General features: G+C 47.3%; 1 protein-coding gene across 9 annotated transcripts in view; it reads right to left on the reverse strand.

The window, feature by feature from the left end:
- Positions 1-16783, reverse strand: part of ITPR1 (inositol 1,4,5-trisphosphate receptor type 1) — a 160811-nt gene that overhangs the window by 94488 nt on the left and 49540 nt on the right. For 5 of the 9 annotated variants that reach the window (XM_030283173.4, XM_030283176.4, XM_030283169.4 and 2 more), the window contains exons 5-19: positions 16317-16403; positions 15437-15595; positions 14503-14601; positions 13903-13986; positions 13676-13822; positions 12421-12516; positions 11366-11410; positions 7676-7824; positions 6600-6699; positions 6015-6175; positions 5146-5287; positions 4082-4240; positions 3347-3519; positions 2976-3095; positions 1736-1930 (exon numbers count right to left, since the gene is read on the reverse strand). In XM_030283173.4, coding sequence (XP_030139033.1) covers positions 1736-1930; positions 2976-3095; positions 3347-3519; positions 4082-4240; positions 5146-5287; positions 6015-6175; positions 6600-6699; positions 7676-7824; positions 11366-11410; positions 12421-12516; positions 13676-13822; positions 13903-13986; positions 14503-14601; positions 15437-15595; positions 16317-16403 — 1916 coding nt within the window. The remainder of the gene's footprint in view (positions 1-1735; positions 1931-2975; positions 3096-3346; positions 3520-4081; positions 4241-5145; positions 5288-6014; positions 6176-6599; positions 6700-7675; positions 7825-11365; positions 11411-12420; positions 12517-13675; positions 13823-13902; positions 13987-14502; positions 14602-15436; positions 15596-16316; positions 16404-16783) is intronic. The other 4 variants (XM_030283178.4, XM_030283174.4, XM_030283179.4 and 1 more) reach the window with 2 other exon arrangements.

Raw genomic sequence — 16783 nt, forward strand, 5'->3', positions numbered from 1 at the left:
TTCCTGTGTGAACTACATATAACTAGATATACAATGTACTTTAACCATTGGAAACAAAGCATGTATAAATATATCTAATATTCTAAATGTATATGTATAAATATATCTAATCTAGCCAAAGATATCTAATATATCCAAAGATGTACATAAAAATATATAAACACGGTGTAAGGCCAGAGGCTTCTTACAGATGTTGAACCAGCAACACAGATGGGTGTACTCATCCAAAATTAGGTACCTGATGAAACAACTACTGAGCTCTGCTCCCTTCAGTGAGAGAATTGGTAGAGAAAAACTCAACTTCAGTCCTGTGGGAATCCAGGGCATCCCTCTGGCTGCCCTGGCTGCCCTGGGACCCTGGCAGGGGTCAGGAACCCCCCTGGACAGAGCCCCCAGAGACACTGTCTGTGATCTCTGCCCATGGAAAAGAGTTTTCAATCCTACAGGATGAATTACCAGCTCTGAGTGTTTGATATAAGTAATAATTAAGTGTGGCACGGGTGCAAAAGTAACATTTTAGGATTCTAGATTAGGGGTTCAAAGGGGACAAGATGGAGGAAATTGGGTGTGTCTTGTCCTTTTTCTCCTTCTTCATGCCCTCCATGTTTCACTGTGGTGTTGGCATTTTTCTGTTGGTTCAGGCTGGGGACACACTGTCCAACGTAGGTGACAGATATTGGCACGTTATTGTAAATCCAGCACGGGTAGTTTGTGGTATTTAATGTTTGTACCATCCCACTGAGGGCAGAGCCCCACACGCTGCCCTGCAGGACAGAGCTGCGGCAGGGCAGCAGAACATGTTAGAGATAAACAGAATAAACAACCTTGAAACAGCACAGACCAATTATGGCTTCTGCTTTGGCAGTGGGGGTGAAAGACAGAGACTTTCTACAATCTCAGAATCATCAATAGCACAGATTCCGACAAACTTCTATCTAAGAGGTCTCCTTTGAGCTCCAACAGGCTCAAATAAAACCAGGTATTAGGAATTCTGCTGCAAAGATCATTTCAATGAAAGAAACAATTCAAAATAAAATGGTTATTTAAACAAATAATCTAGTTGTGCTTTCTGCACTGCCACAACTGAGTCTGTCAAATGACTCTCAGGGGTTTATAACCCAGACACAGGAATTTGGTCTGGGCTGAAACCTGACCTTACAATGCCAAGAACTCGGTGTCTTGTCAAGTCACTTGGAAACCTCACGCATGTCAGAGCTGCCCAAAGCACGGCCTGGGCTGTGCAAACAGCCCTGCACGCCCTCCACACCCAGCCTGGGGCACCAACACAACTTTGTGCTGGTGCTGCTGGGAATACAGGACCCCTAAGGGCGTGCAGAGAAAGCAGGAGGCACAGAGAACAGCCCTGACTTCTTGCAAACCAAAAGCAAAGCCATCTACACACCCAAATCCTGCAATCCCCAAGTGCCCCCTGAACACAGGGAACCCACTGGTCACCTGCAGGGGATTTTCCAACATCCACCAGCAGGAAACCAGGCACAAAGTGCTTGGGAAATTCAACACACTCGAAGCCTGAACTATTTTTTAAAAATCAGTTTACACTGGCTCATGTCAATACCTGGACTCCTCACCATGAATAACTTTGTGCTTTCAGCTCTCGCTTCTGAGAGACTTCACCCTGCCTCTCTGAAGGCTGTTCTGTGCCCAGAGCAGGAGTTTTCCTCCCCAGGACACCCAGGCAGCCCTGCTGAGCTCTGAGCTGCCGTGTGCTGCCCACCTGTAGTAGCTGAGCACGTCCCTGTCCTCCTTCTGCCCCTCCTTGGCATCCTGGGCCAGCTCTCGGATGCTCTTGCTGCGGATCTCCTTGTTGCTGTCCCTCCAGAACAGCCACACTTCCTCCTCGTCCTCGCCCACTTCCAGGGCATTTTCTCCACTCGACACTTCCTCAAATTCAAATCTTGAGAGCACCAGCCTGCCAGGAGAAAGGGAGGTTACACTCCAGACCCACATGCATCCTTCACTTCTCCCTTAAGACACTTGCTAAAATGAATCTTGCCCTTTAAGCAGTAGCATTTTGCTACACCAAATCACTGGGGTGTATTATTAAAAGCATTAGATTATAAGCTTTCCATTCAACCTTAAAAAGATGAACATTTCAGCTCCTTTCAAGTGAAAAAGATGAAGAAACAAGGAAGTTAAAGACACATAATAATGGACTTTCAAAAGCTCCTTTACAGGAGAAATGATTCAAAGATCATTCAACAGACCAGGAAAAGACATAGGTAAGAAAAAATTGATTAATTCTGTATCCCATAAATGCCAAATGGATCAGAACTTCATTCTGTTTATGTGACAAAGTAACTAGAAATAAATCAGCTACTGATACTAAACAGGCTTCCAGCAAAGAAAATATCAACACCTGAAAAAACCTCAAATTAAATACTCAAGGACAAATAAGTGATGTACCAATACTAAGAGTTCATGGAAATAAATACAGCCTTTATGATTTCATTACAAGAATTAAATGTGCAAGTACACTCTCAGCCATTTGTGTTTTAAATACTACCTGCTTCCCTTTTGCAGTATTTTGATAATGGTTATCTATTCTCTAGTATATATATTGAAAAAAGCCATCTATACCAAAGACAAAGAGGAGTTGGTGCCTGCTATGAGGCCTCAGCAGTGGCAGAGGAGAGCTGGAGACCCAGAGCCCATCTCAGCAGGAGGAAAGGTGAGCAGAGCTGCCAGCTGAGCTCCCTCAGAGCTGGGAGAGGAGCAGAGCAGGAGCCTGCACAGCTCCCTGCAAAGCCTGTGTGTTTTGGATCAAACAGGAGACACCTGAGGGGTTCCTGCCTGCCCTGTGGGGCTGAGGAGGCACCTGGCAGACACCTGCTGTCCCCAGCCTGCTCCTTGTGCTTGAGGATCCCACACAACCAACTCCCAGCAGCCTGCTCAGCTTCCAACCACCTTCCTTCTGCTTCACACCAGGAGAACCATCTTGAAAGGCACGAACTTACTTGGTTTCAATGAGAATGTCAGCATTGGCTGGGTTCAGCACGGCCTTACAAATCAGCTCCTGTGTCACGGGAATAGACTTGTTCATGGAAACGCACAGATCCGAGAGGTAATCCAAAAACCTGTCGGAAAGCACGAGCCAAGAGGGTATCAATCACTGCTGAGACCTAGATTGAAGCAATCTACATTTCAGGAAGCAAACATTCAGAACTCCACTCGAACAGCGCAGAGCAAGACTTGCTGCCCCGAGGGGACGGCAGGGCGAGTGCCAGAACACAGTGAACTGGCTGTGCTTCCTCCTGAGCAAGCTGGCAGGTACAGACTGCTCCCAGAAGGAGAAGGGTAATCACATATTCAGAAACGCAGCTCTCACCTGGGCTCCCTATTTTTCCTCACGAGACTCACAAAGGTGTCAATCTCAGCAGCTGTGATGTGCTTCTCCAGGAGCTTGCGGTTGTTGTGGAGCAGGGCTGTGATGGTGTCCTCAGCCAAGACATCGTAGCCAATCTGCTTCTGCATGAAGCCAAACTGCTTGGCAATGTATTCCTTCAAAACACACAGGCAAGGAGGAAAGGGCTGTAATTAACCCTCAGAATTTGAAATAATAACAGAAGACAGGTGGATGTTTGTCAATACCAACACTCCAAGGAGCAAACTGGGTTAGAGCCAAATGATTTATGTGAAAGAAAGCAAATAATGATAGACAACCTTAACATCTCCATCCCTCCCCTCTCTTCTAGACTAGACAGCAGCAAGGCATTTATACTTATCTGACATGACCTTGATTTTAACACATGGCAACAAAAAATGAACAGCCTTAATTTACAGGGCAACCTTCAATGGAGCCTGTAGTCAGCAAGAGTGAACAGTCCCATAATTCACCGTGTGGGACAGGAATTCTGCTGTTTTCTTAAATTCCTCTTGGAACCAGTGCTAATTACATTATAGCCTCTGACAGATGAAAAACAGAATGAAACTGAGCAATCCCAAAACCTCTTGCTGACTGTGCAGCCACAGCAGAGCAGGGTTCACTTTGAGGGATAAAGCTTTTTTATTTGAGCAGAGGAACCACGCTGGTGCCATTGATCATGACACAGGTATTTCCAACCTGATTTTTCCTGTAGTCCTGCTGGGAGTGCCTGAGCACCCTGTAGCAGAGCCTGCAGATGTGCCTGAAGGGCGCGTGGCGCTGGTCCCCCAGCTCCTCCAGCCGCAGCATCGGCCCGTCCCCGCTGTCCGTGAAGGGGGCTTGCAACAGCTTGAAAATCTACAGGTTTGGTAAAAAACACAGACACAGCCCTGTGGCAAGCACATTTCTATCTCTCTCATGATTTTCATAGAGGTGCACAGAGAGAAATGGAAGAGAAAACAATTTCTGTATCTGCTCCTTGTTTTTCCCATGTGGAATGTGTTTAGAGAATTTTTTCCCTGGAGTGGTTGCTTGGTTGGATTCTGGTGAGGATTGTTTGAGCTGATGGCCAATCCAACCCACCTGTGACTAAACTCTCGAGAGAGGGTCAGGTGTTGTGTTAGAATAGAATATAGTATGTAGTTTTAGAATATAGAATTTAGACTATAGAATATGGTATGTAGTTTTAGCATCCTCCTTTTATATATTATATTGATGTATTTTAACATAGTTATAATAAAGAAATAATTCAGCCTTCTGAATTGAGTCAGACATTGTCATTTATTCCCATTGGGTTCGCCTGCATTTACAATACAGCCCCATGAGGCACTGTCTTCTTCTGCTCCTAGCTACTGTCAAAGCTCTGTGCCTTTGTATTTCCAAAGGTTCATCAGAAATACACTGCAGCCACCAAGGTTCTCTTGGTGCAGCAGCCCGGGCAGAAGAAGCTGATCACCTTTATTCAACACCATCTGCTGGAATGTTTATGGTGAGCCTACAGCCCACTGCCCAGAGCCTGCCTGAATGCTGGAAACTCAAAGGACCTTTTGGTCCCAATAATTGGAGACCAAAGTTTCCCAGAGACACAGAACAGCTTGGACTGGAAGGGACCATGAAAATGATCTCGTTCCAACCCTCTGCCACACGCAGGGACACCTCCCACCAGGCCAGGCTGCTCCGAGCCTGGCCAGGTTCTCTGTTACCAGGTTCTTTTTTTCAAGAGCTCTTTTCACAGGCAGAGTTCAGAGAAAACCCCAGCCTACCTGCTTTAGAATATTCTGCTCCCTCATCAGCTTTTGTCGTTCTCTGTTAGGTTTAGAAAACACCACCTCGAGGACATCCTGGCCAGAATTAGTTCCACCAGTAACAAAGTAGACCAAATCCTCCAACAGTTTGGTAACAGATCTACAGAAAAGCCAGAAGCTGTTAACACGAGAACACAAATTCTCTGTGCTAAAAGAGCAGTGCCAGAGTTTACAGATTTCTAAATGCTAAGTGAAAAACTAACAGCAATTAGAGACTGGATAAAGCTCAGAGGTTTGTACTAGAACTTAAAATTAGAAACTAATGCTCCCCCATTGCTGCAGCCTCACTGTCCAACAGCTAAACCAGAGCAGCAGCAAGACAAGAAAATCCTTTTAGGACAGCTCTACAACTGCCAAGCTCTATTTGGCACTTCTTTCAATTGCCACAAACCATAAATCAGGTGATAACCTCTGCCAGGGCCAAAGAAAAGGCCCTGGCTATGGAAGCACACGGGCCCTGGTGTGACACAGCCACCCCGGGCTCTTTTTGTGTGCCCACATTTTCACAGGCACGGTCAGAGGATTTGAGCAAGTCACATGTTCAGTCCTCACAAGATGGATTAGGAATTCCCACACTCCATTTTCAGAGGTATGCTGGGGATTAGTCCCCCAAAGCTCACAACATTTCTCATGCTCTCACTCCATGGAGGACAAGGAGGGCTGGACAATGCAGGCCTGAGAACCTCCACTATGGACACAACAACATCAAATCTCATCAAGGAGGAAACCAAATCCCTCTTCTATAGCTTACTCTGATAAAACTGTCAAAGAAACAGTTCCTGACTACAGGAAACAACATTATCTGATCCAGATTCTGGTTTCCTTACCTTCTTTCATTCTGGGTTATTGTTCCCTTTTCCAGCTTGCCAGCAATGGAACCTAAAACTTTACTTGCATCATTTGCAAAATCCAAATCCCGAACCTCTGCAGGTGAGACTGGCACTATAGCAAAAGCTTCTTTGTCCTCCTTCACTGGAGAGGTCCCAATCTGAAACCCAGAGAAGCTTTATCAGCAAACCCAAAGGCAGGAACAAAGCAGTGGCTCACACTCAGTGATAATGAAACAAAAAAGACACACTGCGCTTAGGCAGCATGGGAGCACTGCTGAACCAAACTCTGAAGCTCAAAGCTGTCCCTAAACTCAAAGGAGCAGCAGCTGAGAAGGCAAAATGTTGCTGTAGCCAGTGGAAAAAATACCCTGCTCCTGATGACTGTTGTGGAGTAGAAGCTGAACAGTGTAACTAGAAAGCCACCATGGGACTGAGCCATTAAGAGCAAATATTTTGCACAGGCACTGTTCATTACTGTCACATGCTCAGTGTGTGACATGCTCAGGGGGTGCAACTCCTGCCAGCACTTCTGTGGAAGTACAGGAATCAAAGGATGTGCTTACACAAAGAAATAGAGCTTACTTTCAGCATCACAGGTTTCTCCTCTTCTTTATCAATAGGGATGTTGGTGCTGTGAACCCAGGTGTTGGTGCAGAGGTGCCTGAGCCTCACGTAGGAGTTCCTGCAAGACAGTCAGGAGTGCCCCAGCATGAGTCAGCTCCCCAGCTGGGGAGTCTCTGCATTGCTGGGATTTTGAGATGCTGGCAGGAACAAGTGGAAAAGAAGTGTCATCTGTGTCCACACTGCATACCACAGCTGGAACAACATTCTTAATGCCTCAGCTCACTCTGTGAATTCACCTGAGGAAGGCTTCTTCTGTAATGAAAGAGATTCTGTTCTAAAACACAACCACAGCCACTCTGAGCTGCTGGAACTCAGCTGCTGCACAGCAACAATCCAAACCTCTTCCCATCCTCACCTTTCCACTGCTATGAGCTGCCAGCTTCTCCCCTTACCTCCAGGGGTTTTCAGCCCAGAACCCCCTGATACTCCAAAAATATGGGTATTTGATGATTTAGGGAGCTGCTGGATAGATGGAACCAACTTGCTGTGCTCTGTCAGTGGGAACAGCAGCAAAGAGCTGCACCAGAACTCCCTGATACTCCAAAATATGGGTACCTGATTGGTTCAGGGAGCTGCTGAATAAATGGAACCAACTTGCCGTGCTCTCTCAGTGGGAACAGCAGCAAAGAGCTGTGTGCAGAGTGTGGCACTTGGAAGGCTGTAGCAGCTTTTCAACACGGACAGTAAAGAACACACAAACAACAGAAAATCCAGTGCTGAATAGCTGGTGTTACATCCTGACACAATACAGACAGGTCACAGGAATGAATGCCTTGATAGGACACCCAAGGCTTTTAGTCTCAGGCCATTCCTGGCAAGGAAGTCACTTAGGAAGTCACTTAGCTCAATTTTCCCATCTGTAAAATGGTGTTTTCTTACCTAGACCTCAAATGTAAAGCACTCAAGCCAAGCTTCAGGCATTTTCTAATTATCTGTGCATTTGTGAGAGGAACTGCATTCCAAAGCATGAAATCTGGGGCAGCTTCACTTCAAAAACCCCCAAAAACACCCGAGCTGTGCAGAGGTCACCCTACCTGGGCACGAGGCTGTCTCCCCCTCGCAGCGTGGTGGGGTCCAGCTCGAAGATGGAGGAGATGTCATTGCCCTCGGGCACGGACACCAGGGAATAAGCCATCTTCTCCTGGGGCCCCCGGCCCCGCCGTGCCTCCTGCTCGGGGTCCAGCTGTGGAGAAAGGCCCGAGGTCAGGGCAGCCCTGCAGAGCCACCCTCACAGCCCCAGACACACGGGGAGCACCCTGCACCAGGGGCTGGGCTGCACGACACCACCACAGTGACTGCTGCAGGACACCACCACAGTGACTGCTGCAGGACACCCCAACACTGACCTGCTGCAGGACACCCCAACACTGACCTGCTGCAGGACACCCCAACACTGACCTGCTGCAGGACACAACAACACTGACCTGCTGCAGGACACCCCAACACTGACTGCTGCAGGACACCCCAACACTGACTGTGCAGGACACCCCAACACTGACTGCTGCAGGACACCCCAACACTGACCTGCTGCAGGACACAACAACACTGACCTGCAGGACACCCCAACACTGACTGCTGCAGGACACCACCACACTGATCTGCTGCAGGACACCCCAACACTGACTGCTACAGGACACCCCAACACTGACTGCTACAGGACACCCCAACACTGACCTGCTGCAGGACATCCCAACACTGACTGCTGCAGGACATCCCAACACTGACTGCTGCAGGACACCACCACACTGACCTGCTGCAGGACACCCCAACACTGACCTGCTGCAGGACACCACCAACACTGCTGCAGGACACCCCAACACTGACTGTGCAGGACACCCCAACACTGACCTGCTGCAGGACACCCCAACACTGACCTGCTGCAGGACACCCCAACACTGACCTGCTGCAGGACACCCCAACACTGACCTGCTGCAGGACACCACCACACTGACCTGCTGCAGGACACCCCAACACTGACTGCTGCAGGACACCCCAACACTGACCTGCTGCAGGACACCACCACACTGACAGCAGCTGCTCTGCCCAAGCACTCCTTGCTTCTCCTGAGTGCCTCCACACAGAATTCACGTCTCACAGACAGTGCCAGAAGAGACAAACCCCCCCAGCCATTCACTTCACACACACTGGGAGCTCTGAGTGACTTCTGGTAACACACATCAGCTGAGATCCCCAATCCTCACACTACCAGCTCTCCAAACACACCCCACACATGGCAATTATCCCTCTAGCCACGTAATTAATGAGCTGAAAATACAAAAACCCGGCCACATCATGTACCAACAACCTTGCTGGGAAATAATCAGCTTCAGCAGCAAGAGTGGGACCCACATCCATCAGTCCCAGGCAAGAGAAACAAAAAGCCAATCAAGGAGTTGGAAGCCCTGCTGCTCACACTACAGCCTGTGCTGCTCTCAAGCACAAAAATGTGTTCCAAAGGCCATGGCAGCAGAAGGATCTTTATTCCCAAGGTTCCAGCAAATCCCCAGGCTCCTCCAGTAAAGTAAAGATACATCAACTGGATAAACCCACGGGGCTTCAGATGAAAGGACAAAAGGGTAGGAAAAACCAAAGATGAACTGAGGAAAGGAACAACAACTTTCCCCAGATCCTTTCCTAGGAACTCCCAGCTGTCACAAACCCCTAAAGAAGCTGCTCGCTGTCCTGGCATGCAGGAACCAGCTGTCCATGCACAACCACCTAAATCCTGGCTGCAATTTTCAAAGTAACCAAGAATCCAGTTTGTCAGCTTGTCTGTGATGGTGGCACCCAAGGGAGTCAGCACTCAGGCACCTGCCTGTCAAAGTCCTGCTGTAAGGCACTGCCATCCTGGAGCAGATGGAAAAGGTATCCAGTGTTGCTTGTGCCTCAGGATACTCCCAAGTTAACATATTTGCAGTCAATGAACTTGGCTGCGAAGCAGTGACATTTAAAGTCTGATTTTGTACATGGGAACAGGCAGTTATCTGTATGGAACAGAAATACACTTTGGGAGTGTGCCTTCAAGGGAAGGAGCAACTCTACACTCAGAGTCCATCTGGAGAGAAATTCTGGGAGAAATTCGCTCACTTGGAATGAATTCTCTGAATTTCAGCTGTCTCCTTCATCCCCCCCAGCAAGGGGAGGGAGCACAGTGAGGGATACAGCTGCTCTGCACTCACAGCTTGTCCCTTGGGAGACAACTGGTCACTTCTTCAAATTGGGGCAAAGCTGAACACGAGCAGTAAAGCAGAAAATGGGGCAATTCAGGGAGCACTGAAATTCAACCCCAAAGCTGACAAGAGCAGCCCTCTTTGCTGCTGGAAGGTGGAGCTGGCACCTCACCCGTGCCCATGGAGACCCTTCCTGCACAGCTCTCTGAGGGACAAGGAGAAAGCACCAAGAAAAGCACTGAGCTGTGCACAGAAGCCCTGCAGGCAGCTCGTGCTTGGAGTTTGGATAAAGTTGGATAAAGCAGCCTACACCCTCCTGTCACCAGTGAATGAGAAACGATGTGGCAATTTCCCGTCAGAGCTGAATTATGTGCTCCTGGTCCTGTTCTTGCTGGTCTGGTTTTGCCATCTAGTGGTAAGGAGAGAAAGCAGGGAAAAACCAGAGAGCTGAGACAGTGCACGCGTGTTATCCATGCACATGTCAGCAGGACACGTCACAGGAGCAGGGTGTCCACCCAGAGCCCCTCAGCACTGATCACCTGTCCAAAAATAACCCAACAAAACACCTCAGCACTGGATTCCCCCACACCCCAGGCAATAGCTATGGGTGGGGTGTGTTCAGGGTTTTCTTGCCACGTTTACTGCAGCCAAGCTGCCAAATGCCACCAAGGAGTAATCAGGAAAACAGCTCAATATCTGAGGGCGAGGGAAGCATTTTAATGGCCAGGCTGTGATGAAAAATCCTTTTAGGAGGAAAAGTGCACCCTGCAGGATTTCTAAGCAGCACATCCATCTCTTAAGGATGGAAGGAATAGCTCTTTGTCATATCCAAATGGTGTAAATCCTCCATAATAGAAGATAAATGATCAGGAAAGCTGCATACGCCCATGATCAAATCCAATTAACTAAATAAAATCCACAATGCAAAGGGCTGTTCCAGTTTTCTCTGTTCTCAACTCCTGAAGCAACACTGCTCCCTCTGACACTGAAGACAAGCTGCTGTCAATACAGAGCACCACACACACAATCTCTGACACAACAACATTTACTGGCAACACAGACTGGCTCCCACAGGAAAACCAGAGGAATGGCATTGGAACCACCTCCCCCTGCCATTCCTGATCTGTTATCCTGCTCCCTGAGACAATAACAGCACATTTGTTGTTTAACCACAGAGGTCAGACAGGCACAGCACCGGGGACATTCCCTCAGGGACGAGTCCCATCTGGTGTCACCTTGATTTCCAGCCCAGGGCAGGACAGTGCTCAAAGGAAGCAAAGGTTGAGGAAACAGGAAGACAGAAAAAGATGCCACAAAGGGAGGAGCTGAGGGGGGTTCAGGTAATGTGTTAATTTGGTTCCAAGTGGGTTGTTCTGCACTAAGGTGTCAACACCCACTCCTTGGACAGGCCTTCAACGCCTCCAGAGCATTCTCAGGTTTTAGTTTCTTCACTAACAAAGCCTGGACCAGCTGTGCATTGGCCAGGGCAGCCCTGGGTCTGTGCCAAGCCCTCCTCAGTCAGGGGCAGGACCATATACCCTTGCCTATACTTACTGAGGATTGACACTCCAGGTCATCTTCCTCATAGTCAGGGTTTACCTGATGGAACAGAATCACAGGCAGGTCAAAACTCCAGCACAGCTGCAAGGGGCAAACAGCCTGAGCATCACCTGAGCCCTCGTGGTCACCAGTGCCCTGCACTGCTCCAGGCATGCAGAGCACACTGCCCACACCCAGCACGGCCCAAATCACTTAAATAACCTGCAAACAGGCAGGGAGATTTCGCTCCTTCAGGAGAATCACTGCAGGAGCAAAAGTAGACAATTAACCAGTTTATGCTTTTTGTTGTTTCAATTCCAAGTGGAATTTCCACCTAGAAACTACTGGCTTGGAGAAATCTTTTAGAACAAACATTATTCTAACCAGGGATCAGGTGAGCAATCTCCTTTGGGATATTCCTGCAGGATCTAATAGCATGTTTTTGTTCTGGCAGATTAGAAAATCCGAGATTTACTGGAAAAGCTCTACACTGGATCACCGCTGAAAAGGATTCGCAGTGTGCACGTGAAAAAATGCTTCTGGTTTTCCAATCTGCTTATCAGAAGAATATAAAATGAGATATTTAATCTGGACTTTTCTCTATCTGCAGTTCTTACAGACTGGTCTGAAGTCAGTGTTTTCATTTTATACTCAGTTCTATGATTCTGCTCAAAAATCAGTGATTCAAGAGAAATTACCACACTTGAATTCATTTTCCCCCAAAGGCTCTCAGTCATTTACCATTTATTCATCAGTTAATAAAGTCACATTGATTCCAGTGCCCACATGACAGGATACTATTTAGTGCCTATTCTTTGCAGGAGAAGTTCTTGACTCTAGAATTCACACAAAAAGTGTAATCAGCTCATGACTACCCCAAACCACGATATTCTTTCAGCTCTTTCATCTTATCTCCTACATTTAGCATCTATTTTTGTATTAATCCAAACGACCACTCTCCTCCCCTCCCCGTGTCCAGCTTCAGGTGGGAAATGACAGATTTGGAGAAGGTGCCAAAGGAGGAGAAGGCAGTGCAGGGGCAGGCAGAGGTGCCAGCCCAGCCCACGTACCTCTGCTGCCAGGTAGTGGCCCGTGGCCAGGTGCTTGAACCTGAAGAGGCTGTTCCAGTAGCCAGCTCCCCCTCGGCAGGGATCGTGCTGCACCACCTGCAGGGACAGGGAGACACCTGGAATGCAGCACAGACCCCCCTTCCCTGCAGGACCTGCCTCATTTCATGGGCAGGGGAGAGCAAACACAAGCAGGGGCTGAGAAAAGACAAAGCCACCTTTGATCTGTCCCCAGGACTGTGCAGGGAATGCTCTGAGCTGCCTGGGAACAGTTCACCTATTTGTGAATGAATTAAAGAAGGTGCTCTCTAAGTGCATGTGTTGCCAGGTCTTGAAACAAACCCCTAGAAAAGGCAACAAATCCATTACCCTATAGCTAAAACTAAATTTTTGGCTGTTTAAAGTGGATGAGGGAAGACACCTGGAAATATTTCAAATGCAACAATGTTGTAGAAAAGACTGAATATTTATATTTACTGACAAAATGGGGCAAGCAGAGCCTCCAACACCTGTAACCCCATATTGGCTGCTGTGATCCTAAAGAAAACTCATCACAGATGACCTGTTTTTCTCAGGGAAGAACTCTCACCTGTCCAGGTAACTGCACTCACATGGAGAGTTACCACAGACTGATAACGTGCCAAAGTAATGCTAATTACAGGCCGATTTTCATTTGAAATACAGGAGAAGCTGAATGTCACAGCAGATACTTCTGGAAAAGGAATATAAAAACACCTATCCACCATTACAATTTATTTTTTGATTCTTATATGCACTTCATAATTGAATCAGATTTAAAAATCATAAACCAATGCTAATAATACCAACAGATTGAGGCTATTTTCAGAAGCCACTGATGGCCAAGGTGTTAGTCACTCTGTTTAAAAGCCAAGTGAATTGAAAAAGCCAGTTCAGACAGACTAGCAAGGGGCTGCAGCCTCCTATCAGATGAGGATATACATAATCACATTATTCCACACCAAAAATAGAGCCTTCAGTACACTCAGCAGGACAGTGGAAATTATAAGCTGTTGTTAAATTTCAGTGACTGGTAAGAGAATTACTTCATTGATGTTTCTCTGTGCTCTTTTCCTGAACTCGAGAGCTCTGTGCTGCACCATCAGAGACCATCTGTGACTGTGCAAAGAAAGCACAGCAAGTGAAACAATTTTAATTTCAACCTGTAACACCAGGAAAACTACCTAAAACAAGAAACCCAGACAGCCAGAATGAGGAATTGCTCCTCCCAAGGCCTCACCTCCACCTCCCACAGGGCTTTGGAGCTGGTGGCAGACGTGGCTGACTGCCTGCCCGTGGTCCTGAGGAACACGTGCTGCTTCTTCCTGTGCTCGTCACACGTCAGGAACTTCTCCTGCTCGGCGTGGAACAGCCTGACCACGTCCCCCTGGCAAAGGCAGGCAGCAGGGTCAGCAGGGCAGTGCCCAGCAGGGCCCCAGCCCCTTCAGGCACAGCTCTGCCTCTCACCCCCTTGAGGATGTCGTCCTTGTTGTCGCTCCATTTCATGAACAGCACGATTTTCCAGCTGGTGTTGCAGTTCACTGAGTTGACCTAGAAGGAGAATGAGACCATCAGTCCCACTGTCCTGTGCCTGCACAAGATCCTGCCATGAGCAACTGATCTGATTTTTTAGACAATTTTCACCAGAACACTGCAGGCCTGGCTGCATTACTCTGGAGAAGCAAAGTCTTTTCTGTATCTGCTCCAGAACAAGTAATTCCAGAGCTGACTTGCTTGGGAGCCACTTGTTACACATCTGTGCTGGAAGATTTAACTTTCTTCACAGTGACTAGTATGGGGCACACCACTGTACCACAACTCCTGATTCTGAAGGAACAACTTGCTTTTAGCCAGTCATGCAAAAGAGACCAAACTCAGACCTCTGCCAGCACCCAAGAGAAAATAGAGCTCCAAGACTTTTAAGCCACTGATTACCAGGATAACCATTCCTAATTAGCAGTGCCACAGGTACCAACCACCTTGCTGAACTCCAAAGCACGTACAACAGCTAAGCTGAAGCACAGAGAGGTTTGTACAGCTGCTCCAGCTGTGCCAAAGTCCCCTTACCTCGTTGCATCCCGGATTATCCACAAGCTGATGGCTACTGGCATGGAGAGGCTGGCCAGCATTGACAGGATTCAGGACTACTTTGTCTCCAATGACAACCTGCAGAGAAGTGCAGCATCAGACAAATTTGCACCCTGAGAAGGTTCTTTTTCTACCTTTTTTTTTTTTTTTTTAATGGAAGACATGGGAGGAAATCACCTTTTTGCATTCTGGAGAGGTGCCAGTCTGAGTATTCCACCAGGATTCTGTTTGGTTCAGAATTTTGCTCACTAAACTCAGTGACTGAGGCAAAAACTCCTATGCTCCTGGACTCAGAGCCTCCCAGAAGCAGCAAGCTGAGCTCTGGTACAATGGGGCTACAGGATAAATGATGGCTGATGGATAAATTCGCTGTGTTTAGGTGCCAAACACACCTGGCCTGAACCCCAGAGCACACTGCAGCTTATGACCTCCTGGTTTTAGGAAGATTCCATACCCAAGTGACTCAGCTGGTGCAAAGGAAGGGATTAAAATGGCAATGCATTTAAAGATTTCCCATGAGCAGGAGCATTTCACTTCCTTATTACCTCACTCTTCATATCCAAAGTGATGACGAATTTTGATTCTAAGCTGACAACACTGAAAACCAAGATGCTAATTATTCCTTCCAAACCTCCTGAAGGAGCTCAACACTTCCTACCATTTTGAATTGAGCAGGAATTGTGCAAGGCCAGCCTAATTAGATCCCTTATTCCCTCCGATGTTAGATCATTCCACGTTTCCAAAATACAAGTTACCATAGCAATTTTCCTCCCCCTCATGACAGCATAGCGAAAAAGGTTGTTCCTGCATCATCATCACGCCCTGGGAGATGTGTGCAGTGCATTAATTGCAAGCCAGGCCTCCCAATGCAGGCTGTGCCCAAGGGATGTAGGACCCTGCTCCCAGCACTTACACTGTCCCCGATGGAGCGCAGCTTGTAGAAGGGCTGGATGTAGAACCAGGAACCTTCATTTCCAGCTTCGTCCAAGGTCACCCTCATTGCATTCTTCTCTAGCAGAGCTGGAAGCCTCTTATTTACTGTTAAGTATTTGTTACTTTTTAAGTGAAGCAGCTAGAATAAGAATCAGAGTTCAGTTCTAAGAATGCTCCTCTTCCTCCCCTCAATAACCCGAGCGTGCGTGAGACAACTGCAGTGCTACAGGAGTGCAAACTGAATTATCTGCAAATTCTGATGGACTCAGGCACAACTCACTCACACCCAGAGACACAGAACAAAACACCTCCAGTTAATCCAGCTGTCCCTTGCCCAGCTAGGACAAGCACATGGAGATCCCTCATCACTTTACAACCACCTCTTCAGAAAAACCCAGGACCAAAACTTGTGAAATCCTGGGGACTAAGTGGCTCCTCCTGGTAAGAGGCAAAGCTGCTCTTCTCTTGCTTTGCTTGGTCTCATCTAACAAAAAATTGTAACTATTTCTATAATTTTGTTCTCTGTGTTAGTTTATGATTTGTGTCAACATTTCACTGTGAGAGGATATTTGGTGTTGTACACGTGCCACTCCCAACAACTCTAATGAGGGCTCTAACAAGGATTTCTGAAGAAAACAATCAATGGTGACCTCAAAACCAAACACAATTAACCCATAATAAAACACCGACCTCATCATAGCTGTAACACCCAGGCCCTGCTTCCCAGGATCCCACTCAGAGCATGCTGAAACCTGGCACAACTACAGAATCCTGATCATCAATTCCAGAAATCTGAAATCCCCTGAGCTGGGAATTTTCAACTAAATCCTCTCCAGCTTGCACAGATGTTCACAGCCTACCTGGATGACATTCCCATACTGGATGACTGTTCCCAGCAGTTTTCTGTTTTCAGTTTCGTTCTGTTTCTTTTCCAAATCTGCTGCATGCTGAAATTAAAGGAGAACAGTTCAACTGCTGAGTGTTTTAGAAAAGGGGTTTTATGAAACTCCCTTTTCTTCGAGATTATTTCAAAGGATTGGAAAAACAGCAAGCATCTGAAAGAGCCTAATTTCCTCTTTTTCAAGCATCCAACAGTGTAATTTCCAATTCCCTTTTTCAACTGTTTAGGGAGATAGACACACATCATTAAAGTAACCCGTAATTTGGGTACAATTGGACAAAACTCTGGAATAAAACATGAGATAAAAAGCTCAGACAAGATAGAAGGCAGATACCTAGCAGGGGAGAAAGGTGAAAAAGGGACGGGTAACAATCCAGCCAGGAATTCTATTTTCCTTTCTACTGACTTCTACAAAAATTGAACGAA

Source organism: Taeniopygia guttata, chromosome 12 (genome assembly GCF_048771995.1).
Source record: "Taeniopygia guttata chromosome 12, bTaeGut7.mat, whole genome shotgun sequence".
NCBI classification, from domain to species: domain Eukaryota; kingdom Metazoa; phylum Chordata; class Aves; order Passeriformes; family Estrildidae; genus Taeniopygia; species Taeniopygia guttata.